The sequence below is a fragment of the Oryzias latipes genome, chromosome 7, assembly GCF_053564925.1.
Source record: "Oryzias latipes strain Hd-rR chromosome 7, Olatipes_Hd-rR_3.1".
Classification (NCBI taxonomy): Eukaryota; Metazoa; Chordata; class Actinopteri; order Beloniformes; family Adrianichthyidae; genus Oryzias; species Oryzias latipes.
Window position 1 is genome coordinate 29,081,437 of NC_136243.1, and position 27,562 is coordinate 29,108,998.

At 38.7% G+C, this 27,562-nt stretch overlaps 3 protein-coding genes across 5 annotated transcripts in view; 2 read left to right on the plus strand and 1 right to left on the minus strand.

Annotated features, from left to right (window-relative positions):
* Nucleotides 1-10,971, plus strand: part of il17rb (interleukin 17 receptor B) — a 13,207-nt gene extending 2,236 nt beyond the window's left edge. The window contains exons 4-11 of the mRNA XM_011476851.4: nucleotides 1,671-1,787; nucleotides 2,312-2,418; nucleotides 2,535-2,655; nucleotides 4,182-4,214; nucleotides 4,607-4,645; nucleotides 4,734-4,814; nucleotides 5,116-5,399; nucleotides 9,051-10,971. Of these exons, the coding sequence (XP_011475153.2) occupies nucleotides 1,671-1,787; nucleotides 2,312-2,418; nucleotides 2,535-2,655; nucleotides 4,182-4,214; nucleotides 4,607-4,645; nucleotides 4,734-4,814; nucleotides 5,116-5,399; nucleotides 9,051-9,476 (1,208 nt within the window). The 3' untranslated portion in view covers nucleotides 9,477-10,971. The remainder of the gene's footprint in view (nucleotides 1-1,670; nucleotides 1,788-2,311; nucleotides 2,419-2,534; nucleotides 2,656-4,181; nucleotides 4,215-4,606; nucleotides 4,646-4,733; nucleotides 4,815-5,115; nucleotides 5,400-9,050) is intronic.
* A 487-nt stretch (nucleotides 10,972-11,458) lies between these two features.
* actr8 (actin related protein 8) lies at nucleotides 11,459-17,242 on the plus strand. 2 transcript variants are annotated; one of them, XM_011476849.4, is made up of 13 exons: nucleotides 11,459-11,730; nucleotides 12,415-12,585; nucleotides 12,664-12,777; nucleotides 14,065-14,169; nucleotides 14,246-14,419; nucleotides 14,603-14,696; nucleotides 14,779-14,911; nucleotides 14,997-15,150; nucleotides 15,281-15,376; nucleotides 15,481-15,621; nucleotides 15,702-16,008; nucleotides 16,158-16,321; nucleotides 16,908-17,242. In XM_011476849.4, the coding sequence occupies exons 1-13, from the start codon at nucleotides 11,599-11,601 to the stop codon at nucleotides 17,049-17,051; spliced, it is 1,929 nt and encodes a 642-aa protein (XP_011475151.1). In that variant the 5' UTR covers nucleotides 11,459-11,598; the 3' UTR covers nucleotides 17,052-17,242. The 2 variants fall into 2 exon arrangements, with proteins under 2 accessions (XP_011475151.1, XP_004070378.1); XM_004070330.5 differs by having other exon boundaries at nucleotides 12,667-12,777.
* A 162-nt stretch (nucleotides 17,243-17,404) lies between these two features.
* On the minus strand, nucleotides 17,405-19,969 carry selenok (selenoprotein K). 2 transcript variants are annotated; one of them, XM_004070329.5, is made up of 5 exons: nucleotides 19,822-19,969; nucleotides 19,271-19,361; nucleotides 19,054-19,128; nucleotides 18,138-18,233; nucleotides 17,405-17,722 (listed from the first exon to the last, which is right to left on the minus strand). In XM_004070329.5, the coding sequence occupies exons 1-5, from the start codon at nucleotides 19,838-19,840 to the stop codon at nucleotides 17,719-17,721; spliced, it is 285 nt and encodes a 94-aa protein (XP_004070377.3). In that variant the 5' UTR covers nucleotides 19,841-19,969; the 3' UTR covers nucleotides 17,405-17,718. The 2 variants fall into 2 exon arrangements, with proteins under 2 accessions (XP_004070377.3, XP_020560158.1); XM_020704499.3 differs by lacking the exon at nucleotides 17,405-17,722 and having other exon boundaries at nucleotides 18,134-18,233.
* Between the last annotated feature and the right edge of the window lie 7,593 nt (nucleotides 19,970-27,562).

Sequence of the window (27,562 nt, forward strand, 5' to 3'; positions counted from 1 at the left end):
GTTCCTTTGGTGTCAATTTGACCCCAGGCTGTTCTAGCTGTGTAAAACTTGTCTGTTTGTGTGTGTGACCTAACATGCCCACACCTGCAGGTGCAGACTTGATACTTTTGAATTGATACATAACAGGGGATGTGGGAAACAACTATTGCCAAGAGAACTTTGATACTTCTCGTGGCGTGGGGATGTGGGAAACAACATGACTTATGAAGCCAATGTAGTCTTGTGAGATGATCACATCCAAGTCTTTCCAACTACACATGCCTCCCCTCTGAAATGATCATTGTAATGGTGGCCATGGTGCAGTAGTGGAGCGGTCGACCTCCGATCGGAAGATCATGGGTTTGATTCCCGCCTTGCCTGCCCATGTGTCGAAGCGTCCTTGGGCAAGACACTGAACCCCACCTTGCCTCTGGTGGAAGGTTGGTGCCAGTGTTTGGCAGCGGAACCGCCACCAGTGTGTGAATGGGTTTGACTGTTAAGTGCTTTGGGCCTTCAAGGAAGGTAGAAAGCGCTATATAAGTATATGCTTTTTTTTACCATTCATATAAAATATTTTCAATTGATGGTTATATGAAGAGGAATAATGACTTTGTCGTGGCTGACAGTAGTATGTCAGTTAGAACACACTCTTAGAAGCACGTCTACCTTGTTGTTGAAGTAAGTAGAGGAACCATAATTTTTCATTTTGGGTGCTAACGTGACATTAGGGAGGGGGGAAACGGTATTCTCATGAGAATTTTCACGCACCATGGGCATGAAGGTTTGTGTGTGTCTGTGTGACCTACTGTACTCACACCTGCCGGTCCCAAGCCCGGATAACAAAAGAGGGGTGAGTGAGACTTTATAGTAACCGACCACAAATATGTTACAAATAAGTAAATAAATATGTTTATAAGAGTAAAGGCGAGTCACCAACACCAGTCAATATGCTTCATTCTGTGAGTCATGAATGTGCACCCCAAATTAGAAAAGATTTGGATGAAAGATAGTCAAGATCCACTAACTCTAAAACTGAAAGTTTGACCTGATGGTGGCGCTACAGCAAACGTCATATCATCACCAAAGCCAATAGGGTTCTTACTCTTGTGGTCATCATTGTTGTCATTAAATTTGAGAATATTGGTATGAAAACTTTTCAAGATATTTTAATTTTAATTTAAAAGTTTGGCCTGATGCTAGCGCTAGAAAACAGGTCAACTCACTGATCTGTTTCATTGTCAAGGGGTTATTTATGTATTCAACAAATAAACAATGTGCCTGACACAAAAACTTGGTTAATAATTATATGTAAATCATTTTCTGAAGGCAAATATCCCTGGGGTCAAATTGACCCCAAGGGTAAAATGTGCTAGTAATATCTGAGGATAATAAGAGGGTCAGATTCAAGTAAAAGAAAATATGAGCAACATGGCCGGTTTAGCTCGTGCTGGTTTGCGGCGCCTTCCGTCCGTGAAACCAGGGTTCGACTCCGGGCTGCTCCTTGTTTCTTTCTCTGCCCCTGTGCCGGTTCCAAGCCCGGTTTGAGAAGGTTGCGTCAGGAAGGGCATCCGGCGTAAAACATTGCCAAGTTTACCATGCGACTTGTTCGCTGTGGCGACCCCTGATGGGAGAAGCCGAAAGTGGAAGAAGAAGATGGCATAACAAAACCCATCCTTGCTTTTCATTTTAAGAGTTTCATGAACCAAGATCTGAAGAGGCCGCGTCCAAAGTGGCAGCCCTGAGAGTAACTCAGGTAGAAAACCAAGATCATTACGTGCTTAACATAAGCTGGGCCATAAACATTGATGGTAAGAGAGTTTTGATGTTAATGTCAACATTGTTTGCACATTTTAGTTTACATATGAACTCCCCTGTAGTTTTCAATAGAGGACGTATGTATGCATGCATGCATGCATGTATGCATGCATTTACACTGACCAAAAATATAAATGAAATATAAACAAACCTGAAGATTTCAGAGTGCCTTTTCTTGTGGCCAGTTTAAGGCACACCTGTGCGATCATGCTGTCTAATCAGCATCTTGATATGGCACACCTGGGGATGGATTGTCTTGGCAAAGGAGAAGTGCTATCACAGATTTAGACAGATTTGTGAACAATATTTCAGAGAACTGGTTATTTTGTGTATGTGGAAAATGTTTCACATCTTTGAGTTCATACCAAAAAAAATGGGAGCAATAACAAAAGTGTTGCGTTTATATTTTTGGTCAGTGTATGTATGTTTCATGTACCGACATGTTTCGTCGCTGACACTTCTTTACACCTATATACAGCTCTGTAAGTGCTTTACATTTGTTTCTTTGTCTTTTTAGCGAGCATAGAGAAATTACAAAGCACAGTCATTGAATCTCCTTCAGGAGATGTCATCTGCAGTTATGTTCCTTCAATTGCCAAAACAAACCTCACTGGATTGGAGCAGGTATGAGCAAACGTTTTTAAACAAGAATCATTGAATATATTTATCTAGGTCATTTTAAATACATATATCTAATTTTGACATCCATTGCAAAAAACTGCTATCTTTTCCTCTTTTAGATATGGTTTTATTATTTATCAAATGTAAACCCCGGGTTGGAAACCATTACAGTTTACAATCTTCCTTTACCTCTTTTGGGACACGGCCTCTACGAGACAGTATCAGTTTGGGTCTCAAAAAGTAAGAACAACATTTTGTTTTTTCAATTTATTGATATGTTTCTGTTGTCTAAAAAGCATTTTCTTCTACAATTTGAAATGTAACGATTTGGTACATGTCATGCCCAAAAGGAACAGGAGAAAATAAAAAGTGAAGAATGACAATAGATTTTTATCAAGATTAGTCCCCCTTTTGTATTTGAGGGTTAATGTTTTTGCAATTTGAATTTCCCAAAGTCTTATTTGTCTCCAATTAGTTCTCTCTTATTAGCTAAAACAATACAAGTTCAAATCTTTGAAATGAAAAGGTTTTTGCCAGTAAAAATTGAAATGGTCTAATTTAATTCTCCTTTAAATCAAATCAAACTTTCTTTATAAAGCACTTTTCATATAAAAGTATAACACAAAGTGCTTTACATTAAAACAAAACAAAATAGATTATATAAAAACAAGCATGAAAAAATAAAAATAAACAATCAGAAAAAAAAAAAATTTAAAATAGGGCCCCCCTCCCCAGACCTACACAACCCCCCGCTTCTTTCACACCTCCTTCACACCTCCCACCCCCCTAACTGATGGGGAAAGACAATGAGAAATAGCCTGATCCCAAAAACAAGATGTTGGAAACGCTAATAATTGGAATCTCCCTCTCTGTGAACAGCCCCATAACCAGCCAAATGCAGCATCACAGGTGGGGACCGCTCCACCACAGCTAAACAGTGATGCAGGTTTAAGAAATTAAATTTCCAAATAAAGGTTCAAATTACATTATGTTTTGATTAATTAATAATGACAATTGGTTGCTATCTGTCTTCTACATTACAAAACACTTTTTCTTTTGCTATTTAATATCTTACTTGAAATCTGTATTTTTTCATTTATTATGCAGTTTATTTTGGGGGAGCCGGTTTAGCTTGTGCTGGTTTGCGGGGCCTTCCGTCCGTGAAACCAGGGTTCGAATCCGGGCTGCTCCCTGTTCACTTCTCTACCTCTGTGCCGGTCCCAAGCCCAGTTGCTTTGAGAAGGTTGCGTCAGGAAGGGTATCCGGCGTAAAACATTGCCAAGTTTACCATGCGACTTGTTCGCTGTGGCAACCCCTGATGGGAAAAACCGAAAGAGAAAGAAGATTATGCAGTTTATTTTGGATCATCATAAAGCTTCAGAACTATTTCATAGAGACTCTTTGTCTTCTATGCCCACTATGCTAAAGCTACTTCAACAGCTGTTCACAGGAGCAACATGACAAGCCAAAGAGAGAGGCCTTGCTGGATGAATGTTCAACCCGTTTATGGGAAAAAAAACAAAATATATAGGTATATGAAAACACCATAAACACCTTGACCCCAATAATGACCAGCAAGAATAACTAGACACAAAACAGTGGGAAGCAAAAGGCGACTCCCATGACTTTACAAAACTCACAGAGACGAAAGCCTTTAGTTTCTGATGTCTAACACTGTGGCACAAATGAGCCAATGACACAAAATAACGTGCAATTGTTAAAATTCAACAGACCTTTAATGTTTAAATCTTTTTTTTTTCCCGTAGGAACTGACAGAACAACCCCCTTAGTAACAACAGGTGAACAAACTCCTTAATATTTTGTTGTTTTTTTCCAAACAAGATTGAACTTGCTGCTTAAACTATCCTAACTCCTTCAGATGTTTGAAACTTGAAAAGGATTAATAACGTTTTTCCAGTAAGAGACTTTTGGGGAAAACCCACGCATGCATGAACATTTCATGTAGTTGGTTCAAAAGATATTTAAACCGAAGCACTGACAAACAGTCTACTACAAATCTGATTGACAATTTTTCCATTAAATTCAGTGCGAAAACATGGGTTCTTTGAGTTTGAAGATTAAAGTAAAAATGAAAATAATAAACCATTTTTAAGAGAAAACTTCTTTACATTTTAATTTAAAAACACAAAATTAGATGAGGCCTGTTACTTTAGCATTTTCTTTTCTTCAGCTGTTGTATCTGCACCCTCAACTGAGTCAACAGAGCCAGGTAAGACACTACAATCTGAAAAAATGTTTGAGTTTTTTTCCTATCGGTACAGTCAGTATAGATTAATGCAATTGTGTTGTCTTTTTAGAGCCAAAAAGAACAAACATCTTGATTGTCTTTCTTGGAGTACTGGCAGCATTGGTGGCCCTGAGTTTCTGCTTTGTAATCCGTAAGGATCTTCTGAATCCACATTTCGTAGGAATAAGACGAATTCACTGTTTCCAAAATGACAATACTCTTTAACTAGTTTACTGCAAAATTGTGTCACATTGATAATAATCCTAGCTCTGCATGGTTTTGTTTATTGTTTTCAGGGACAAGCTTCACTCCTTTAATTTGATATTTTATTGAAATTGTACTAATTTTTTTGAAATTGGGCTTTCTTGTGTAAAATGTAGAACTAGTTTTGCTTTGCCGGTTAAGGATCAAAATGGCAAACCTTTTCTCCCTGTCGTTTCTATCCTCCACAGGTCACATTTGTGGTCCTAAAATTGCTACAGGATTTGGTTTAAAAATACTCCTTCCACCTCCCATGGCTCCAGTACCAGTTCTTATAGTTTACCCAGCTGAAAATTCAGCCTTTCAGCTTGTCATAGTTGAGTTGGCAGAGTTTCTGCACTGCCATGGTGGCTGCAAAGTGGCAATCGATCTCTGGCAGCAGGAAAAGATCGCAGAGCAGGGGCCGATGCGCTGGCTGGCCGAGCAGGTTAGGGCTGCAGACTGTGTGCTCATCGTCTCTCCACAGGCAAAGAATGTAAGTTTTTTTTCTGCTTTCAAAGTTGAACCATATTAACCTTAAAACGTGTTAAAGGGCTTATATCATGCTGTTTTGACCCTCTCAAAAACTTGTATGTTTTGTCTGTTTAAAAAGTGAAACTAAATCGCTACACATAGATTGCATATTTTTTATCTTAATGTATCTCTCTATGATGAAGAAGGTCCATGTTGAAAAGTCATAGTGTCACAGTCACACCATAATCAGCTAAGGAATCAAAACACAGTTTCAATGACCTCAATTTGAGTTAGTAGGCCAGGAAATCCTGTCAACTTGACAGACGTCTACAAAACCGTCATCAACACACTTCAAAAGGAGAGCGAGCCTCAAAAGGTCACTGCTAAACAAGCTGACTGTTCACAAAGTGAAGTTGTATGATAGCAGAAAATTTAGTGGAAGGAAAAAGTAAAAGGTCAACCAGCAACAGAGATAAAAGCATCCCTGAGAGGATTGTCAAGCAAAACACACAAGAAGCTTATCCGGACATGGGTTAAGGAGGAAAACAATTGGACTGTTTCTCAATGAGCCAAAGTCCTCTTTTCAGATGAAAGTAAAGTTTTTCTTTTTATTTGGAAATCAAGCTCACAGAGTCGAGAGAGAGAGAGAGGGGAGAGGTTCAAAATCCACATTGCTTGAAGACCCCGGTCAGTGAGGACTCCGGGCACTGGTGTTTTTCATTTGTGTTTTGAAAGTTTGCAGTCAATGCAGCCGCCTACAAGCAAACTACAACAGGGGTGTCAAACTAATTTTGCCTCGGGGGCCACATTCAACCCGTCTGATCTCAAGTGGGCCGGACCAGTAACATAATAGCAAAATAAAGCAGCTTTGTTTTGGTTAATTAACTTTATTGGAAAAAATGCCTCAACCAACATGGTAGCCTAATCATTTATTATTACACATTCATTCACAGAGGCCGATATATCTTAAATAAAATTAATTTCACTTAAAAAAGGTCTACTCAATTTTACACAGACTGAATATTTTACATCTGACACTGAACCAATCCCAATGATAAATTCAAGAGAGGCTACAGAAAAAAATGAAACACCTGCCTAGAATGTAAATGTGCAACACAATGAAAAATTAAACTAAGTTAAACTTGCAAACATTTGTGAACATAAGAATCGGAGTTAACCTTGTTTCTCTCCTGAAACTTCACCCCGCCATCAATATCAGGATTAAGATCCTGTGCAGCAACACATTTACTGTCATTCAAGTGTGCAAAATACTATGAAATGTCCAAGAGTCTTTTCCTGGTTTGCTGCCTGAATTTTGTGATAGCACCTGCCTTCTCCCTGACCTTTAAAGGGCGCCATCCGTGACCAGACTGACGTCACGTGACCAGTTCACTCCGACATTGTCCAACACAGTAACTAGAGAGCTGACTGTCATCAGCTGTTGCTGTGTCCGCTGTGACGATCTCTTTAACACCTCTAATAAATATGCACAGCTGTACATGTCCGTGATGTTGGTGCTTTCATCAATAGTGACTGGAAATACAATAAATGACTGGATTCCTTCATTTGGCGCCCACGTCTCCTCAGAGATGTTGGATCTGTAATTGTAATCTTTGACAGACTCATGTTGGCAAAGGTCAACTGAATTCAGCTGCCCGCATAATCACCAGAACCCCCTCCTTCCATCACATTACTCCCGTTCTCCAGCAACTGCACTGGCTTCCAGTAGCCTTTAGGATTAAGTTCAAGCTCCTTCTCTACACTTTTAAAGCCCTCCATAGCCTGGCTCCCTCCTATCTCTCTAATCTCCTCCATGTTAACACTCCCTCTCGCTCTCTTCGGTCTTCTTCCTCCCTTCAGCTCTCTGTCCCTCCGGCCCGTATGGTCACCATGGGGAGCCGTGCCTTCAGTCGCTGTGCTCCCCAACTCTGGAACTCTCTCCCCCCAGACCTCCGTAACTGACTCCTTTCTGATCTTTAAATCCAGACTCAAAACCTATCTGTTTAAGCTTGCATTTCCGGAACACAGTTTCTCATTTTCTGTTAGCTGATTTTACTAATGAATCCAATTTATTTATTGTTTTTAACTTGTGATTTTATTGTGTTTTACCTCTAACTTTGTACAGTGACCTTGGGTGTTTTGAAAGGCGCTTTTAAATAAAATGTATTATTATTATTATTATTATTATTTGGGAACAAGACTTCTCCAGCCTTCAGCATTTTTTCACAAGTTCACCATCAGAAAATGGTTTGAATGTTTGCTCCAACTTGTCTGCAATAAGGTAGCTGTCGCTGCTCCATCACTGACGTCACGGCTGCAGTAAATGCAGACATTTATTTTATCAGTCCAGCTAATAGTTGATAAATCTTCTCTTTTCTTAACTGCAAACGGTGAAACTTTTTTTATGGTGAGTCTCAGTGGTGCTGAATTTTATATTCTTTGAGCACTGTGACCTGTTGATGAAATACCAATCACACAGGTTTTGAATTCAGCTCCATGAACAAATAAAACCTTGTCCATTTTTCCTGGAAATCTCAGCACTTCGCTTTAACCTTTTTTTTTAATCTTTCTGACAGCATTTTGTTCATTATTGTGTCACTACTGATCATTCTTATAGCAATGTAACAGTGGTGTGGCTCAAGAGGAACCAAACTACATCTTACCCAGACACAGCTGTTAGGTTTACCTTTTGGGACATGCAGATATTTGCTGTTTCATCTGTTTTGCTTTTCCTTTGCTCCCCCCAGTGGCGGAATTGTGCATTTTGGTTGTTTCTTTACAAAATCATATAACTCGCCACAGGAATGGACTAGAAACGTGCTTTCTTTTTTAAACATCTTTTTGATCTGCGGGCCGGACTAAACCACCTGGCGGGCCTGATACGGCCTGCTGGCCGTATGTTTGACACCCCTGCTCTACAACATTTCATGCTGCCCCCTGCTAAAAAGCTCTATGGAGAGGCTGACATTTACTCTCTAGCATAGTGGTTCTTAAACTATTACTCTTGTTCCCCTCTTTGGAGGAGGGAAAATGATCATGCTCTAGCAAGTCTTGAAACCCACCCTCACTGTCAAATATACCAAAGGTGTTACTGTGCTTTATTAGCCGGCAAACTCAACTGATATAGGAGTTGTTGGCAAGAGGAAGATGAGAGAAACCAAACAATTTCCTTTTATGATTTTTGCAGAGATGAAATTGCCGCTTTGTGGTGTAGTGGTTAGTCCTCTCATTTCAGAGCAAGAGTTGCCTGGTTTGAATCCCGACTGGGATTTTTCTGTGTGTAGTTTACATTTTCTCCTCTTGCACTGGTGTGTTTTCTCTGGGCACTCTGGCTTCCTCCCACAGTCCTGAAACATGCTTCAAAGGTTGATTGGCGAATCTAAAATTGTCCCTCAGTCTGTGTGCTAGTTATGTCTCTGTGTGGCCCTTTACCCAAAAGCAGCTGGAATTGGCTTCAGCAACCATGTGACCCCAAAAGGGATTATTAGTGAGTTTAGAAAATTGATGGATGGTCTACTGACTTAAGTTAAGCAGGTCTTTTAGAATTCACTGTGGTAGTTAGCAGTCAAGTGTAAAGCAGCTGAGAACAGCTGCAGACAATTTTTTTAGATGTACCCCTATTTTTATTTGTATTGTTCCTGTATTGTAAATAACTTTTTCTCTGTTTTCTCAGACCTCCTCCGAGCTCTGCTTCTCTAACCCCCAAAACAACCTTCCTGAAATGCCCATCCCAGCTGCAGCACATGATCTTTATCCTCTGATTCTTAACATGGTGGCTAGCCAAGCAAAAAATGCCAGTCACCTGTCCAAATTTTGGGTGTTGCAGCTGAATAAGAAGAAGAGGTCCCATGAATTACCTCTGGAACTGAGCACATGCACAACGTTTTGCTTGATGAAAGATTTAAACAAACTTTGCAAGAAGATTCATAGCCAAACAAGTGACAGAGAGAAGCTCTCATATTTGCAGTTCAGACAGAGAGTTTACTACAGTGAAAACAGGACAACGAAGTTAAGACAAGCTGTTGAAAGTCATAGAGGGAAATGGCCAAGCAATTCCAAGAAAAACTACCTGCTTACACCTGAAGGGTCTCCTGTTTAAGATTCACTGGGATTGACAAATTGATTCTTGCTATTCAACCTAGTCAAATTATTCCATCTGTATTATTATTATCATTATTAGAATAATCTCAAAAACTAGAACTTTAAAAAAAAATTCAGATACAGTCAACAGAAAATGTTATTTCAGGGAATGATCTTCTTCCACTTTCGGCTTCTCCCATCAGGGGTCGCCACAGCGAACGAGTCGCATGGTAAATTTGGCAATGTTTTACGCCGGATGCCCTTCCTGACGCAACCTTCTCAAACCGGGCTTGGAACCGGCAGAGGTAGAGAAGGGAACAGGGAGCAGCCCGGAGTCGAACCCGGGTTTCACGGACGGAAGGCACCGCAAACCAGCACGAGCTAAACTGGCTCCCCCAGGGAATGATAAACTAGATAAACAAAAATTCATTAAAAAAATCATCCTCCATCCATCTTTTTGCGCATATATGGGACCGGGTCGCGGGGGCAACAGTCTATCCGAGTTGCCCGGTGACCTGGCAGTCCTCAGTAAGGCTCCCCAGACCCCATACTCCCAGAGCACCCTCCAAAGGATACCACGGGGGACGCGGTCAAACGCCTTCTCCAAATCCATGAAACACATATGGACCGGATGAGCGAACTCCCATGGAACCCTCCAGCACCCTAAAGAGGGTGTAGAGCTGGTCCGCTGTTCCACGACCAGGGCGGAAACCGCACTGTTGTTCCTGATCTGAGGTTCGACTATTGGACAAACTCTCCCCTCCAGTACCCTGGCATAGACTTTCCCAGGGAGGCTGAGGAGTGTGATTACTTGGTAGTTGGGAAAAAAAACAACAACCCCAAAACATATGTACTGTATTATACATACACACATGTAGTCTATATACCTATACATATAAACATATGCGTATGTACATGCATAAACATACATACTTATGCTAATGTTGGCAGTATAAATTATTGTTCAAGATAAATAAACAGTACATTTATACATCATAAATATTAATTTAATTAAATATAATTTCTGCCCATAAAGTTTAATTAACTGCTTCAAAGGAAGTGAACTTTTTTATAACATGTACCTTTCCACTACTACTGTGTAATTGTTGGAATTGAAGTTAAAATGTTTCCAACTTTCAGAGCAAATATTTATTTTCCTTTAAAGGCATCTGACTTCACTTTAATTCTTCTGTTGAAAACAGTTACTTTTTTAAAATGTATCTACTTAACTTCCCAACACATTTAACCTCATTGTAGTATTTATTGTTGTTTTTCTTACATATATGTAATGCTTGTACTAATGTTCTTTTTGTTGTTTGTTTATTTTATTCTATTGTATTCTAGTGCTGTTGGAACTTAATAGTCCCCTTAGATGAAACAGGATTTTAAAATATTTACTGTAAACTTTGTGAGAAGTGAATATAAGTAAGAAACGGTAAAATGTGCTCATTTTTTATGTCCTTCTGTTTTGCAAACTTTTTCAAAATAGTAAACTGAGTCTACTTTTACCATTACGAGTGTCTGTGTTTTGGTTTATGTTGATATTTGAAAGTAAATGCAGGTGAGTTTTACTTTTAGAATGCTTTTTGTTGCCTTTTTTTGTACATGTGATCCAGTGAGACCTTTCTAAAAGGAGGAAAGACCCTTTTTTCTTTTTTACAAAAAATCAACGAGAATGATCCCTTAACCACCTTTGTGGAAATAGCTGATATCAGAAAAACTATAGGGGAACAGTCATACTTCTTAAATAGTGAAGGAAAGTGTTATTAATTTAAATGTTGGATAATGAAACGCTAATCAATGTTCTTTGCCTCGAAGAATCACGGCCGAAAAGAAAAGATTTTTAAACTTCTGCTGTTGTTATTTATTTATTTACTTACTTGTTTATTTGTTTTCGAAAAATTAATACTAACAATCTTTGACGTGACAAGACCGTTCTATTACATTATTTTTTAATTGGTTCACAGGCACTTTTCCCAACCAATAAAAAACAACTGTCTTGTACCACGTGACCAAACACGGAAGTAGAATATGTGATCTCCGTACCCCTTTTTGAAGCGTGTTTGTTTCTTCATTTTTGCACACTTGGACATAAAGAAGTCGGTGTATTTGAATGTTTAGTCAAAACTGCTAAAATAAAAATGACTCAGGCAGAGAAAGAGCTAGAATGTGGCGGGAAGGAAAAAGAAAAGGAACGAGACAAGGAAAAGGAGCAGCAACGCGGAGTGAAACGACCCATCACTCCTGCAGTCATCCCTGAAGCCACCCACGAGGTAAGACTCACGTCCACTGCGTTCCGAAACCAGAATCATTTAATTATTTATGGGGGGTTGATTTCAAAGCACAGCGTATTCAGCTGTTCGTTGTTTTGAAATCACATCATGATGGTTACTTTTGTGCTTTATACTTTTGACTTGGTGTGATTTATAATTTCATAATTGTTACAAACATAAAAAATAGGAACATTTTGCCCCCCCCTCAAAATACTTCCAGGTTTTACATAATAAGAAACTTATGCTTTGTGACTTTTCCACAACCACAAATTATTGTTTCCTGCAATGCTGGTCTGAATTTAAGTCGTCATATGTTTCCATGAAAACACAAGCATTTTCTTTTTAAATTGTTAAAAGTTAAAGTTTTTATAATGGTTAAGGGTTTTTAGAATTCCCAAGATTTCTGAATGAAGCCGTTTATTCTGAGCACAGCCTGGCCTTAATGAAAACATACACATTTGCTTTTAAAATTTTAGTTTGATTCTGATTTTTAAATATTTGCTCACTCCTTCCTGAATATTTGTGTCATTCTCAACACACATTAAGTTGATCCGTTCATAAAAGGAGAATTGCATGATTTTTTTAAACCATTATTTAATAATCAATTTAACCTAATTGCCTTTGAGTGCAACATTATTTGTGTTTATTTACATGAAAATGGAATGCTTGCTTTTTGTTTCCCAGCAAATTCAAACCAACTTTGTTATCGTGATCAACCCTGGTTCAAGAAGTGTCCGGATTGGCCGAGCGACGGACACTCTTCCAGTCACTGTACCACATGTAATTGCACGGAGACATAAGCAAAGTGGGCAGCCCAGACATGAAGATCCATGGCTGATAAGAGACGGTTTAAATGTAAGTACCTCTGCACAATCGTTAAAATATTTTTTATTATTTTATTATATAATTTATTTACTTTACCATTGTGTCCAGCAGAAACCAGAGAGTAATGAGCAGAGGCAGAATGGGCTGAAAATGGTCGACCAGGCCATTTGGTCAAAGAAAATGTCAAACGGTGTGCGAAGGACTCCGGTGTCTGCTGAACAGGTTTGCATATGAAGAAAAAAAATCATAAACACATGCATTAATACATCTATTTCAGCATTCAGCATCTTAACTTGTACTAATTTGTGAGATAAATGGGCATTTCAAAATAAAGTGATCACTGTACATTTAATCTTTTCTGACCTTATAATAGTTATCTGACCTCTGATGTGGGATCTGTGGCTGTTATACTTAAACAAAATAATTTCCCCATCTGGTAAAATATAAATGACATCTGTTTTGTCACATATTAGAAAGCTGATTACACCAAAGCCAGATGGCATGACTAAAATGACTGCATTATGAAACGGTGGAGAATCTTGCCAAAAGTGGGCATCCAATCAAAAAGTACAGCAAGAACACAGAAACATCTCTGCTAGAAGGTCAGAAAGAGGCCACACAATGAAACCTGACGTCTCATCTCGTTTAATTTGGAGCCATAGTTCATAAAAAAAGAGACGAGCCAAAAATACCTGGCATGCCAGAGTTTAAAGAGCATCACTCAAAGATCATTTAAATTTTTCCAGAAAACATTCAAATCCCCAAGACTTTGGGGAAAATATTCTGTAAACTAAGCAGACAAAAACTACTTGGAAGGTCCATGTTCCATTACATTTGATGTAAAAGTCACTTGCATTTCAGGAAATAAAGCATCATACCTACTCTCAAACATGGTGGTGGCAGTATAATAGGTTGCAGCTGTTTGGGTGCTTCAAAAACTAAGAGACCTATTTTGGTAAAAGGAAACAGGAATGCTTTGGTTTATAGATGAAGTCCTGAAGGAATGTTCTCCATTTGTTTGTGATCTCTCAGAGGTTCTGCAGCAAAACATTGAGCACATCAACAGGCTCCCTTAATGGTTTAAGAAGAAGTAAATGCAAACTTTGAGTGACCCACATCTGATGACGATGCTGAGGCATGACATGAAAGGGGGTTCTTACTTCAGAGCTCTACAATCTGGCTTGGCGACAGCAATCCTGCAAAGAGGAGATGGTCAGAATTGTTCCACAGTTTTGAAAAGACTCATTGTCTGTTACAGTAATCTGCAATAACTGGCAATTGCTATTGTAGTAGCATAGGCTCTGCCCAACCACCTATTAGCTTTTGGATGCTTTAGAGTTCTTTCCTTTTTTAATGAAAACAACATTTTCATCTAAAAACAGAATTTTGTGGCTACTATTATCTTCGCTGCGATTCAGTAATCTGAAACCTCAACATCTAAACAAACGTGAAAAAAAAACTGTTTTTGTTAAACTTCTTATTTATTGTCCTTACTTCTGTGTGTTTTAGGCCCGAGCATATAACTGTCAGATCCGTCCAGCAGTTTTAGACAGCAGCTCCAGGGGGAAGTGGACCAACACGGGGCACCACCCACCTTATCTGGTGGGAGAGGAGGTGGGTGCCCGTGTCTGAGACTCCTTACGCTCCTCAGAGTTTAGGTTTTCTTCACCTTCCTCTGTTCTTTTTGCAGGCTCTTTATGTAAATCCATCTGACTGCTATAATATCCACTGGCCTATAGTCAGAGGGCAGTTTAACATTCACTCTGGGCCTGGAGGATCAATGACCGCAGTCCTGGCTGATCTGGAGGCAATCTGGAGTCACGTCCTTCAGAAGCACCTGGAAATCCCTCTGAAAGATTTGAAGGTTGGATAACTGACTTTTCTTTCTAGTTTTTGTGCTTTCTTCCAATCCTTTTGTTGAGTTAAGATTTCAGATTTTTTTAAAGCTTTTATCTGATTGAACTGTAGAAATGGGATCAAACAGCATTATTTCCGTTTAATTATCATTTTCTTTGTTAAAGCAACATAATGTGTTTTTGGCTGCCAGTATTACAGATGCATCCTGCTGGTTCCTAACATCTACAACAGACAGCACGTCAAAGAAGTTGTCAACATGTTGCTGCTTAATATGGGCTTCTCAGGTATTGTGTAGTTATTTGTGGTTGCAGATAAAAGAAATCTATGCTGTTAACATGATTCAATGCTTTCTGCTTGTTTGTACAGCAATCATTGTGCACCAGGAGTCGGTGTGTGCCACATTTGGCAGTGGGCTGAGCAGTGCTTGTGTAGTAGATGTAGGTGATCAGAAGACCAGTGTTTGCTGTGTTGAGGATGGAGTGTCTCATCGGAACTCCAGGTTTTTACTAAATAAATAACAAAACCCATTTATAGTTTTTATCTTTTTAGCTTAGTTCATGCTCATTGCTGGTCTGACTCCACAGGTTGTGTTTGGCGTACGGTGGCTCAGATGTGACCCGCACTTTCTTTTGGCTCCTGCAGAGGGCAGGGTTTCCCTACAGAGACTGTCAGCTTTCAAAAAGACTGGACTGCCAGCTCTTACAGCATCTAAAGGAGATTTTCTGTCATCTAAATCAAGTGTGTTGACAAAAATAATCATTTAGAATATTTTATTTTATTAAAGTTACAATTAAATTATCTTAAATGTACCTACAAGATCCAGGATTTAATTAGCTAATTTCAAAGCTCTTTTTTCTAATTTTAACAGGACATATCAGGATTACAAGATCATGAATTTCAGACACGCTTCCCTGAGGCTCCTGCTCTTTTGTACCAGATTCGACTTGGAGATGAAAAGTTACAGGTATCTGTTCGTACTTGAATAGACGTTGTTAAAAAAAATCTGTGCTGAAATATAAAGTCATTATTGGCGAAGCTCTAATGGGTTGTTTTCAAATCTCATTTTAGGCACCCATGGGCCTTTTTTATCCAACCACATTTGGCATTGTTGGACAAAAGATGACACTGCTTCAGCACCGTTACCAGGGCGACCCAGAGGATCCCCATGATGAACATTATCTGCTTTCCACACAAAGCAAACAGGATCAAGTAAAAGCCTGAAAAAAGGAAAAATTTTGCTTTTGAAGTATGAGTTGTTTATTTCCTCACTCTACTGTTTTCTCCAAAAGTCTTCCAAGTCTGCTGCAGACCGGAGGGCAGGTGCCAGACCTGTTGGCTTGGAGGGTGAAATGAGCAGTCAATGTGGATTTGGGGAGACGTCAGAACTTCCTCGGGGCTGTGGAGGAGGTGTGGGGAGCGGAGGAGTAATGCAAGCGGAAATGGAGCTGGGGCCCACCCAGGGAGAGAGTCTGATGGGTGCAGGAGAAGCAGAGGAGCCGCTGTCAGGACATCTCTCCAGAAAGACTATTATGAGCCAGTTTGAGAGCAAAGCACTGGGGCTGGACAAGGCAATCCTGCATAGCATTGATTGCTGTGGTAAGGAAGTTAAACTGTGGAGTACAGAATGAACTTTCAACATAAACTCAAAAATAAAAATGGAATTTTTAAAGCATCAAATATATCAACCCAGTGAAATACTACAGGAAGTGTGGAGATGTCTCACTGCTGTGTTTTTTTTGTGACAGCATCAGATGAAACCAAGCGTAAGATGTACAGTTCCATCCTGATCGTGGGAGGGGGCCTCATGTTTCAAGGTGCTCAGGAATTCCTGCTTCATCGGATCATCAACAAGATGCCCCCGTCCTTCAGAAGGCTGGTCGATAACGTGGAAGTCATAACACGACCAAAGGTAACTGCTGCAAATACTTCAGAAAAACTTGGATCTGAGCTACAACTTACAGATGAAATCGAGAACCATAAGAGTTGGTAAACCTTTTTTATTTTATTTTTGGAAATAAATGATCTGATCTTCTAAGAAGGTAAAAATGAACTGAAAAGATGTTTTAAATGAAGAATTACATTATGGTAAACTACAGATGGAGTGATCCTCTTGTGAAGCATTTACTGCTGTCAACAGTTTGATTTCTTACCTGTCGTGCACATCGGTGGTTGTGTTTTAGAAGTTTAAACTCTGGTCTTTTCAAAACTAGGTTTTTCTACATGTATAAATGCTAGCAGGTCAGTACTTTGACTTAATCACTTCTAAACACGTTCTTTAATTTAGTTTGGTTGTAAATCACTTTCTGTTTCTAGGATTTGTTTTCCCATCAACCGGTTTGCTTTTAAAAATAATCTCATTGTAAATGTGACACAACTTTTAAATTTGCAACTTGGTATTTACACACCTGAAAGGCAACATTAAAGCTTTACATCATATTCTAAGTTGACAGATCCTCTAACTCCCTTTAATTTCTTATGGCACACGTGTTCTGCAGGATATGGACCCCCGGCTGATCATGTGGAAGGGGGGAGCAGTGCTGGCCTGTCTGGACACCACACAGGAAATGTGGATCCATCAGACGGAGTGGCAGCGCTTTGGCGTTCGAATGCTCAGAGAAAGAGCCGCATTTGTCTGGTAAAAAAATGTCCATGGAAAAGTCGTACTGACAAGTAAACCCAGTCTTGTGGACAAAGATACAACTATTAATTCTAGTTTTGCATCAAACAGGAGAGCTAACCTAGTTGTTTATATTATGTGAATGTTTGTGATCTCACCCTGTGTTAACATGTGTACCCAGTAATAAATTACATGTTTGTAATGTATTGTAAATTTATGTTTTATTTGAAGATAATATTCATTTAATACAGCAGTTTAAGTGTGAGGTGTTAAGGGATACTCTGAAATTTTTGCTGGTTATCCATTTATCAACCATTAAGTGTTTAGTGAGATTATCGATGGCAAATGGAACCAAGCTCACTTTGATCATACCAATCAGCCGCTCACCACTACATTTTTATTGAAACATGAAACCAAGTAAAGAAACTAAATAATTTCAAGAATGTATAAGCAAAACGCATGTAGTACATTTGTGAGAAACCGATGTCACAGAACAAAAGTCCAAAAAAAAGGTCAGGAGGCTGCTGCTTTATCAGCCATTCTGGTCCCTAAATGAAGGAATTCCCAGAGAGGCGTCAGGAAACTGCTTGAGGCAGTAGCAGCGAATGAAGAGGGGCTCCAGGACAGCAAGCAGGGCGTTGTCACAGCTGCTGAGTTAGGCCCCGCGCCTACACTACACGTGTAGGCGTTTACCTATAAGAAAGTCAGAATAAAATCATTTTAGAATAATGCTTGAAGTACCTTAAAAGGATGTTTTAAAAGTAACTACAAGTTCCAGTAAATTCTAACCTGAAAAACATGCAGATACAGAAAACACACAGTAGAAAGTCCCACATCTGATGTGAGACTTTCTACTCTGTGTAAATAATCAATATGTTATTAAGTTAAAGCAAGTCATGGGTCGGAACTGTGGGATCTGCTGCAAATGAATGACAAAACAAACAAGTAGAAGGAAATGCAAATATTGAGGTTTCTATTCATTTGCATTTACTTTCAGCTGATCACATATGTGGTGATGCAAGAAGTGTTGCCTTTGGTAGGATAGACTATAGAAGAAGAATGTGTTAGTTGTATGATGTATTTTTTGAATTGTGAAACGAGCTCTCACCTTCCTCATCCTCCTCCTCCCATTGGTGGAGCATTGGGTCCTGCACCATGGTTTATTCTTCCTATCCGTCTCCTGCCACCGGGTGGTCCTGGAGGACTGAAAGGCAAACGACAAAAGCAGAGGATTCTAGAAACCAATCCACTTATGATCCATTTTAAAGTGTTCCCAATCGTCTTAATTATGATGATGCTGTTTTAGCCAAACATGTTCTAGGACATAGATTCTGCAGAGCGGCATTAGTTCATTAGAAATTTGCCTCCGAGGAGTGGGTGGGACCACTGGTACAGAGCTTTCCCACCGCCCTAACCCTTACTCATAACTGAGCTACTTGTTTACATGCTCTTCCGTTAGCTTACAGTCCCTCACACCCCCAACCTAACATTAACAATTAACAAAAATAGCGAGCAATATTGGAGCTATCCAGCCTTAAAGTTGTGAGCCAGAAAACAAAGACCCACATGGATCTAGTCATCTACGCCACATTGCATCAGAATAGAGCAGAGCAGGGAGCTTGTGGCTCACCCAGCGTATTTTCTGTCACAGATACTATTTTTTTCTTCAGCTCCAGATTTATATCGATTTGAATAAAGGAATACTCAGAATTGCCATTTCAATCTGAATTGGACTGAAATGTTGTCGGTTAAACACCGAGAACAGTTTTCAACAGAGTGGGCTTGCTTGTCATGCTTCAGTGGAAAAAGTGAACCGGTATGTGGTTTCATTTCTAACTTCTCAGCTCAATATGTTCCCAAGGGTGTTTGGTTGTTTAAAGGAAAAAGTAAAAACAATTGCACCTCTTTATGTAGTCAAAAATGATCAAATACTTCGTAGTAAATGTGTAAATGATCTTAAAATACTTTTGATTAAATCAAGAAAATGTTTTCAAATGAATAAAACAGCTTAAGTTTCAACCTACCCTCTGCCGTCACTGAAGCGTGATGAAGCTGAGTTTCCGTCCTTTGTCAAGTCAGGATGAAACATGGTTTTGAAGCTGTAAGAGTACAATCAATGTAGACTACTTTTATGGTTGGTGTGCTTTGATCAAAGTTCTTGATACTGTTCACCATTAATTGTTTAGTCCTTAAGAAGACACATAACAAATAGCAAGAATGGTGTCTTGTGATAGGACTTACAAGAGCCTGAAAAATTCCAGTGCGTCCCAGAAAAGATCCACCAGTAAGGAAAGTCGCCATGGCGACTGAGCCCTGCTGTCCAGGACCTGACCTGAGGAAAAAAATATATATACATACAAAGTGATGGGCGTGAGACTGCAGGTGTTCTGACATATGTATTCAGTCAGTGTGTTCACATCCAACAGCTAAGCATTCAGGCACAGTCCAATACTTATATGCAACTACGCCAGGGCTTGAGGGAATAATGCAAGAAAAGCAGTTTATCAAAATACATTGTTAGGTTAGGCATTTTACTGTCAGGTTGCAGAAAAACATGTACATCCATACATTCACTGCTACGTGAATTTAAGACCTATTTCAAGTAGGCTGCGCAGTCAGTTATGCTAAGCTAATTAGCTCCAAATCTAGCCCTATTGTTTATATCATTACCGTGTTCTGAGTCGTGTTTTATGTTATTCGGGAATTTCTTATATATCTACTAAAAGGCCAAGATTGTGTTTAGTGCTCAAAAAGTTAAGAAAACACAGTAATAGACGGTGGTAACGACTTACCGTTCGACACGTACACCATTTTTCCACCGCAACCTCCACTGCTGTGTTTACACCTGACGTAACTTCCGGGTTTGAACTGTCGCTTCCTATGGTCTGCGCAGCCGCCGCGTAGATTTAAAAACCAGGTGGAAAAGTGATCTCCTGGTTTCTGTGTTGGTAGAGACAAAATCTGAACATGTATTGCTGGATTTCAATGTATGTCATTGCTGTAACAAAGTGAAAGACTGGGGCCTTTTATAAATTTTACAATTTTTTTTTTAAAGAGAAAAGGATGATTCTGGAGAAGAACATTGAAAGTCAGAAGGAGCAAAATTTTGTCTTTGTAGATTTTGACTAAACTTAAGACACAGTACATTGACGAGCTGTGGTTTTAGTTTTGGGAAGTTTGAAGTTGCAGAGATGTTTTTAGAGTTAGGCAGGACAGACTCATGTACAGATAGGGCCCCAGGGGTGCTTGAGCACTTGCCCTTTTTGCCTCACATTAAAACGTGCTCCAATGCAAGCCGGGGACAGCGAGAGAAACTGCTGCCTCATGGAGAACTGAAAAGACGTGACGGTAAGGCTCCTTGAATCTGTGTGTAGAGAAACAGATGCAAAAGAAAATGTAGCTGTGAAGCCCAGCAGGTCACACTGAATACAACTGTCAGGAACTGGAGGTGTAAGAACCAAAATGCAGACCACTGGGCTTAGTGCCAGAAACATAAACATTTAAAAAATAAACTTAAATGGGACAAAAACCCTGGAGAAACAAAAGGTAGATGACCTGATAATGTAGACCTGAAAACTACACACTTTTACTCACTGAGGACAAATACCAGAAATGACGACAGCTGTGGATGATTAACAATAACCTGGAACCTGACTGACAGAGGACAGAACATGACCTAAAACACCACTGAAAAACCAACCTAACCGCAGAATCCTCACAACAACCCCATGATGATAAAAATAAATATTAATGATTTTGACATGGGGCGATAAATTGGTGCCATGTATCAGCAGATATTTGCATAATTTGAGTTTATCGGTCAGATATAAAAGAAATCCACCAGTATTATTCTGTTTTCAGAAACACTCCTAATAGATTGGGAAGCTTATGTTTACAGTTATTTTCAGTAATTTGACTGCTGTCAGGTAAATGTCATTTTTGACAGGGATACATGTTGTTCCTGATAGATCTCTGGCAATGGGAAGCTTATGGTTTACAGTTATGTCCAATATTCAATAAATGGTCTAAAGGCTTACAGATAAATTTATATGAAAGTTTTAAAGTGATACTGGTTCCCATGAGACCCTTTGCTGTATGTCAAAAAGGTCAAGTACAATGTGATTGTGCAGTAGAAAAAAAGTTGTGCATTTCTAATAAAGAAATAAAATGGAAATCTAAACTTTGTGTTACTGAAGACACATATCAGCAAATATCAGCTATCGGTCGCAGCTGCAGGGGAAACATCAGTTATCGTATCGGCCGGAAAAAAAATATAGGCCCATCCTTACTTCTGAACTAATTGAAGTGTTAAAGACTTCAATGTGGTGAAGCTGTGCTCATAGCCTCATATCTATCTATTCCATTAGCACCTTGTGCTTAGATTAAGACACTTATTCACTCAAACATGATCAAACACTGGACTGAAGAACTCAAACAATTTTTTAGGGGTCATTATAGTCTGTTGATTTGGAGTCTGTTGAGTTTTTTGTGATTTGGCTTCAGTTTCAGTTTGCTCTGGCAGGACAGCAAGCATTACTTGCACTGAAACTGGCTCTGACCAGGAGGCTGCAGCAACCCGGTTTGCAGGAAATGCTTCATCAGATCATTTTACTTTTAGTGCCATTTTGCTGTTGAAAAATCTTAAATGTTGAAAGATGATTTTTTTTTATTGTTTCATATGTCCAAAAAAATAAAAAAATGTTCAAAGGCAGCATTATCTGCATCCCAAGTTTGCTGAAATAACCCGACACATCTTCTGTCTTGTTTAGTTTACCAGTTAATTTCCATACTTTCTTGTTTTACTTTCACAGCATTTAACTGAGCATAGAAACAGTGTTCCTATGGGTGAAACCTTCTGTACTAACTCATTTTGACTAATTAATATACTGTATCCAGAGACGCACACAAATTCACACACACATACTCATGAACACACAAGCAAACACAGACACAGCACGTGCGTATACCCTTCTGCTGAGGGCTGTAAAAAATTATTCTATTAGTATTAAGTAGCGCAGGCAGACATTTTTCACACTTGACAAAATTGGACAGACAATCCTACACTCATCACTTTACACGATGAATATGGATGTTCACACCCGATATCTCCACTCATCTGATTCATCTACAGGAGGAGCTGTGGAATGATTATAACAAAAGAAACCCAAGAGGAGTTAGCTGCAGTTCCAGTTATAGGGGTGGAAAGTGATTGCTCTGCTTTTAAACACAGAAGGGTTTTGTCCCTGTAGAGTAAAGCCATTTTCTTTCTGCATCTGGATGCTAAGTATGTTTATATTTCAGTAATGAAACCAGATCCTGCTGGAGTCACAGATCACACTCAGGGAAGGAACTAAAGTGCTAAAAGGCAAAGAAGGAAATACAAACAAGAAAAAAAAAAGACTAGTAAGGTGTTCTGTGTTTTCATTACTGTTTTCTTATTTGGACACTTATTTTCCTGTAGTTTCACTTTAGCAGCTTAAACTTACATCTAAAAGCACAAAATACTCCAACAGATCATGTAATGACAGATATAAACATAGATGATGAGACTGCAGTAGTATAGAAATAAAAAAGTTAAAGTTTTTTTCTTCTAAATCATCATTTATGTATTTAAAAAGCACCTTCCACCACCAGCCAAGTAGTCCCAAAGTGTTGCACACAGGGAGAACAAAACACTGAGATGAATTTTCTCAAGGAAAAAAAGGTTTAAATTCATTTCAAAACACCTGTAATAATAAAACTGGCATTTACACATTTTAGTGTTTTGATTTAGACAGAGAAAAGGTGAGTAGGAGGTGAAGATGAATGTGTGAGACAGTTTGAAGTAAAACAAGGAGAAAAACTTTTGACTACTGTACAGATGTGATTGCTTTAGGTGAAAACTTAAGTAGTTGGGGTCAAAAGTCTGGTCTTTAGAGGAAATTTACAAGCAAACTCTCATGAATCATCCTGGCAACCAGAACTATGTGTTCATTACCATGTGTGTGCTTACTGCAGAACCTATAGGCGTATCAGTGTCTTTACTTCTGATTGCAAAGTGTTTCCTTTAGAGGTCACAGGTTAAATTCTTCTACTAAAAGAGTTGGTTTTCCAAATATTTGTCTTCTTTTTTTTCATATCAAAGACAGTATACAGAATTGTACATGGCTTTACTGTATGGAAGCATAGTAACCCACTTCCTAGAAAATTCGGAACAGACCAATTCCAAAACAAAGAAATGTGTTTGTTCTGTTTTATTTATGTTTACAATGTTTATTTTGTGTTTTTCTTCTAAGCATTTATTGTCTGACAGACTTTAAACTGGTTCTGCATTTTGTTGCAAACTTAAATGTAAGGAAAATCTTCTGTAAAAAAATCCTATTCTTTGTTTTCTGCTTTAATTCGTCAATTGTTCACTCTGTAATTAGCTGTGTGAAGTTACACTTGGAGAAAACTATGATTTCAATTCTGAAATGCTCCCAGCAGGGTCAGACAATGACATGTCTGTGCATGTTGTTTATGCCTGAGGCTCTGCTTTGGAACTGGAATCCATTTACTCTCAGATTTTCTCACAATGGAGTGGATGTGTAGTTGACAAACTGACACGTATGGCTGTCTTCTGGGAGAAAATGGAATGTGTCGTCTTCTGGTGCTGATCTGGCTGATATTATGTTGTCATTAATACATTTAGATAAAACCATTGAAAAACTTATTTAGTTGTGTTTTACTTATGACTATACAGCAAAATAAAAATAAAAACGGTGTAGTTTTCTAGGACATAGTTTCTGCAGAGTGGTAGAGGTTTGGCTTTACATTGTAGGCGGGACTGTTGTCACGGAGCAAGCCTGCCCTACTTCCCACCATCCATCTATTTACATGCTGTCCCCCCAATTTACAGCCCCTCATAACCCCAACCTAACATTTCCGGTGCAACAAAAATGCAGAGTAATATTGGAGCTATGCAGCTGTAAAGTTCTGAGTAAAATGTCAGCTCAGATAAGGAAAATGAAGACTTACATGGCTCTAGTGAAGTGGAGTGAATAGATTGGAGCGGGGAGCTAGTGGCTTGTTGTTGTAGGTTGTATGTCACGTCTACAATCTTTTTTCAATGTTTTGGCGAAAAATACTCAGAAATTTAATTTTAAGCTTTATTTTTTTATATATGTCTTCCATGGTCAGGAAAATGCCACAAGAACATGTTAAAAACAGCAAAAACACAATTTTCATCGTAGTGGATCTTTACAGAAGTCAGCTTCAGCATGTAGACACCATCTTAATCATCTTCATCCATCCATCCATCCATCCATCCATCCATCCATCCATCCATCCATCCATCCATCCATCCATCCATCCATCCATCCATCCATCCATCCATCCATCCATCCTTTTTCTATTCCTGCTTGTTTCTGAGCAGAGACGTGGGGGCTGCCGGAGCCTATCCCAGCTTCTTTGGTGCTAAGATGAGGTTCACCATGGACAGGCTTGTGACTTCTTCCAAATAGGGGTTGGCATGTAGCATGAAGTATCAATCCAGTTATTATTATTATAAGACTTCAGGCCAATCATGCTGTGACAAGAGGGCTGCATAGTGGTGTTGCGGTAAGCACTCTCACCGTACAGTGAGAAGGGCCTGGCTCAACCCTGGCTGCGACCTTACTGTGTGGAGTTCACGTGTTTTCCTTGTCCATGCATTGTATGGATTATCTCTGGGCATGCCGGCTTCCTCCAACATTAAGTGGTGACTCCAAATTGACCTTTGTGTGTGTGTTTGCGTGGCTTTCAGTAGACTTGCAGGTTGTATCTTAATTTTGCCCAACAGTAGCTGGGTTTAGGCTCCATCATTCATTGTTGTCCTTGATATCGACAGGTTCAGAAAATGGATGGATTTAGTGACAAGAGTTTACAGATTACTTTATCTCAATTTTATTATTAAAGAGAACAATCAAAAAAGTAGTTATTTAATTAAACCTTTTCCTATAGTAAAAATGTGAATAAAGTGTATTCATACTGTTTTAATTATTTTACATTTGTAAAACCCTTTTCCGATGTTTTTAGCCACTAGATGTCACTAAAATAAAGCTTAAGGTGAATGTACTTATTCTCAGCTGAGAAACAATTCAATAACTGCCACCTATGGGTGCCTATGGGCACCACTACATCAGGTTTAGTGGGTGAATATACATCTTCTGCATTTTATAAACCTGTAGGAAGAAAGCATTTTAATAGAAAAAACTAAAGCAGACTTCCACAGTACAAATACTGCAGACAGGCTTTTACAACAATCATCCACATACCATACAAAAGTATGATAAAGAAAGGAATTATTTTATTAATCTATATCTATAGTTCTCGGTTCCCTCTGCTTTTTCAGTGCTCTTCTTTGCAGGTTTTAGTAGGCTGATAGAGAGAGACAACATGTAGGCGTCTGGATACATACAGCTGCTTGCAGACTTAGAATCCTTTGTCATTGTACATGGTGACACAATGAAACTGTAGCAGCCTTGGAGTGGTGAAGATAAAATAAAATAAAGCATTTAGGGACACGAGTGTTCATGATTGAAATCCACAGAAACACTTGAAGGTTTATTTCCAAACGCCGTGAGTTTGCAAGTTTGCCGTGTAGATCTTTTGAAGGCTGGATCTACACATAAACAAAATGGCAAGTAGGTCATAGTAACGGTTTATCTTTACAGCTATTTTAGTAAACACAAATAAAACATTTTGTTTAAAAAAACTCATTGCTAAGAGTTTTATTGCTTTTACAGACAGTCACTTTCTGAGATCCCAGCATATGTAGATTTAAGGCCTTTTCATAAACACCTATAAATAAAATTGTTATTATAAAAGGGTCACTTTTGCGATTATGAGCATTTGGACTCACTCCAGCAACCCCACATTTAAATGGATAAGGGCGCATCTTAAATTAAAAGGCTTATCTGTCATTAGCAAAAGTTAAATAAAATGTTATTTTTTGGTGCAGATAATGGAAATATCACAGGACGAAAAGTTCACTGTGCTTCTAAACAAACACACAGTATACTTCAGTGCCTTTAGAATAACATTTATAAATGTTGTTTGTCCCAATTTTACACAGAAATAAAGGAAATATATACATATTTTTTGTTTTTTAAGATTTAGTTTGATTATTGGGCGTCTCCTTGTGTCGAGGAATTATAGTACTGTATAGTATTGTTTATTTTTTATGCGTCTGCTTGATGTAAACTTTCTCAAACTGTCTTGGAACTTTAAAAAGAATTGTCTCTCGGGATGAATAAAGTAGTTTGAATTTGAATAGAAAAAATGTGTTTTGACCATAGAGTGCCTTAACAAAAAAAAGTACTACAACTTATTTTCAGTGAATACTTATACATCAATGTCATCTTTCCAGCAGACAGTAAATTATATAAAATTGCATGACACTGATAATAAAATGAAGACTTGTTTCTGTTGGCTTCAAGCCATTCCATCCAAGATAAGCATAAATTTGAGTTTGACTTCAGAAACTGTAAGTGGGATTCATATGAAAAAGTGTAATACCTTAAAAGCTTTTAAAATTGGACATCCCACTGTTCTGTGCTAACTGGAGTCAACTTAATTTATGACCCGGATCATAACTTTAAGTGAGTATCAGACTGGGACGGGCTCATCTCCTGCAGGACAGGATATCCTGTTTTTATATAAACTTAATTACATGTAGTGCAGCATGTATAAAGACTTTACTACATCCCTGCATTTAAAAAACAAAAGAGCTTTCTTTTAAACAGACAACTACTTTGAAACAAGTCTTTAGACTAAAGTGATTTATAGCCACTCCAGAGTAAAGGCTTGTCTGCCCCTCAGTGGAAGCAAAGTGATCATGTAAACAGATGTCTGTCCTCGCATCGTGAGTAATATAACTTTACTAACACATGCATAACACATACACTTGCACAGAGTAGTGTTGATTAACCGTATGTAAACACAGTGTGTTCGACGGGGGTCGCCTGCTGCCTGCAGGTAAGAAGTAATTGGTTCCAGATTTGGTAAAAAATGTGGTTTTGTGTCTGCGTGGCCAAAGGAGCAGTAGCAGCAGATCGTGGGCGCATTTAAAATGCAGGCAGATACAGATCTTCAACTGAAGCTGTCATGTCTAATTTACCTCGAGTTGCCATGGTTCTTCAGCTTAATTTTACTTTACTTTAGTTAAGCATTCAGTTTTAGTTGACCTTTTATGTTCCTATTTTAAACACGGGAAAAAAAATAATGTGTTTGATTGATAATATCTTTTGGACTAAGATAATAAAAGACCCACTCTGGTGAAAAAGGTATTTTTGGTGTTTTTAGCATGTTCTTGTCACATTATTTGGATGATGATGGCCAAATTCAGATAAAATTAAGCTCCCTCCAAGCGAAGAGATATGGAAAAAAAGTTTATTTTAAGTCAGACATTGCTACCGCTCGATGACATCATCAACAGTCGCCGGTCATTTACGACTACGGAAAATACATCAGTTTTATCATTTTAAAAATTCATGCAAGAACAAAAACTCAATATTTTTTGATTTGATTTGAATC

Bases quoted from the DNA above. Each gene is read 5' to 3' on its own strand.
- actr8 (XM_011476849.4), top strand. From the start codon at position 11,599: ATGACTCAGGCAGAGAAAGAGCTAGAATGTGGCGGGAAGGAAAAAGAA. The intron at 12,586-12,663 runs GTAAGTACCTCT...CATTGTGTCCAG, and splicing joins TGATAAGAGACGGTTTAAAT to CAGAAACCAGAGAGTAATGA. The intron at 14,697-14,778 runs GTATTGTGTAGT...TTGTTTGTACAG, and splicing joins GCTTAATATGGGCTTCTCAG to CAATCATTGTGCACCAGGAG.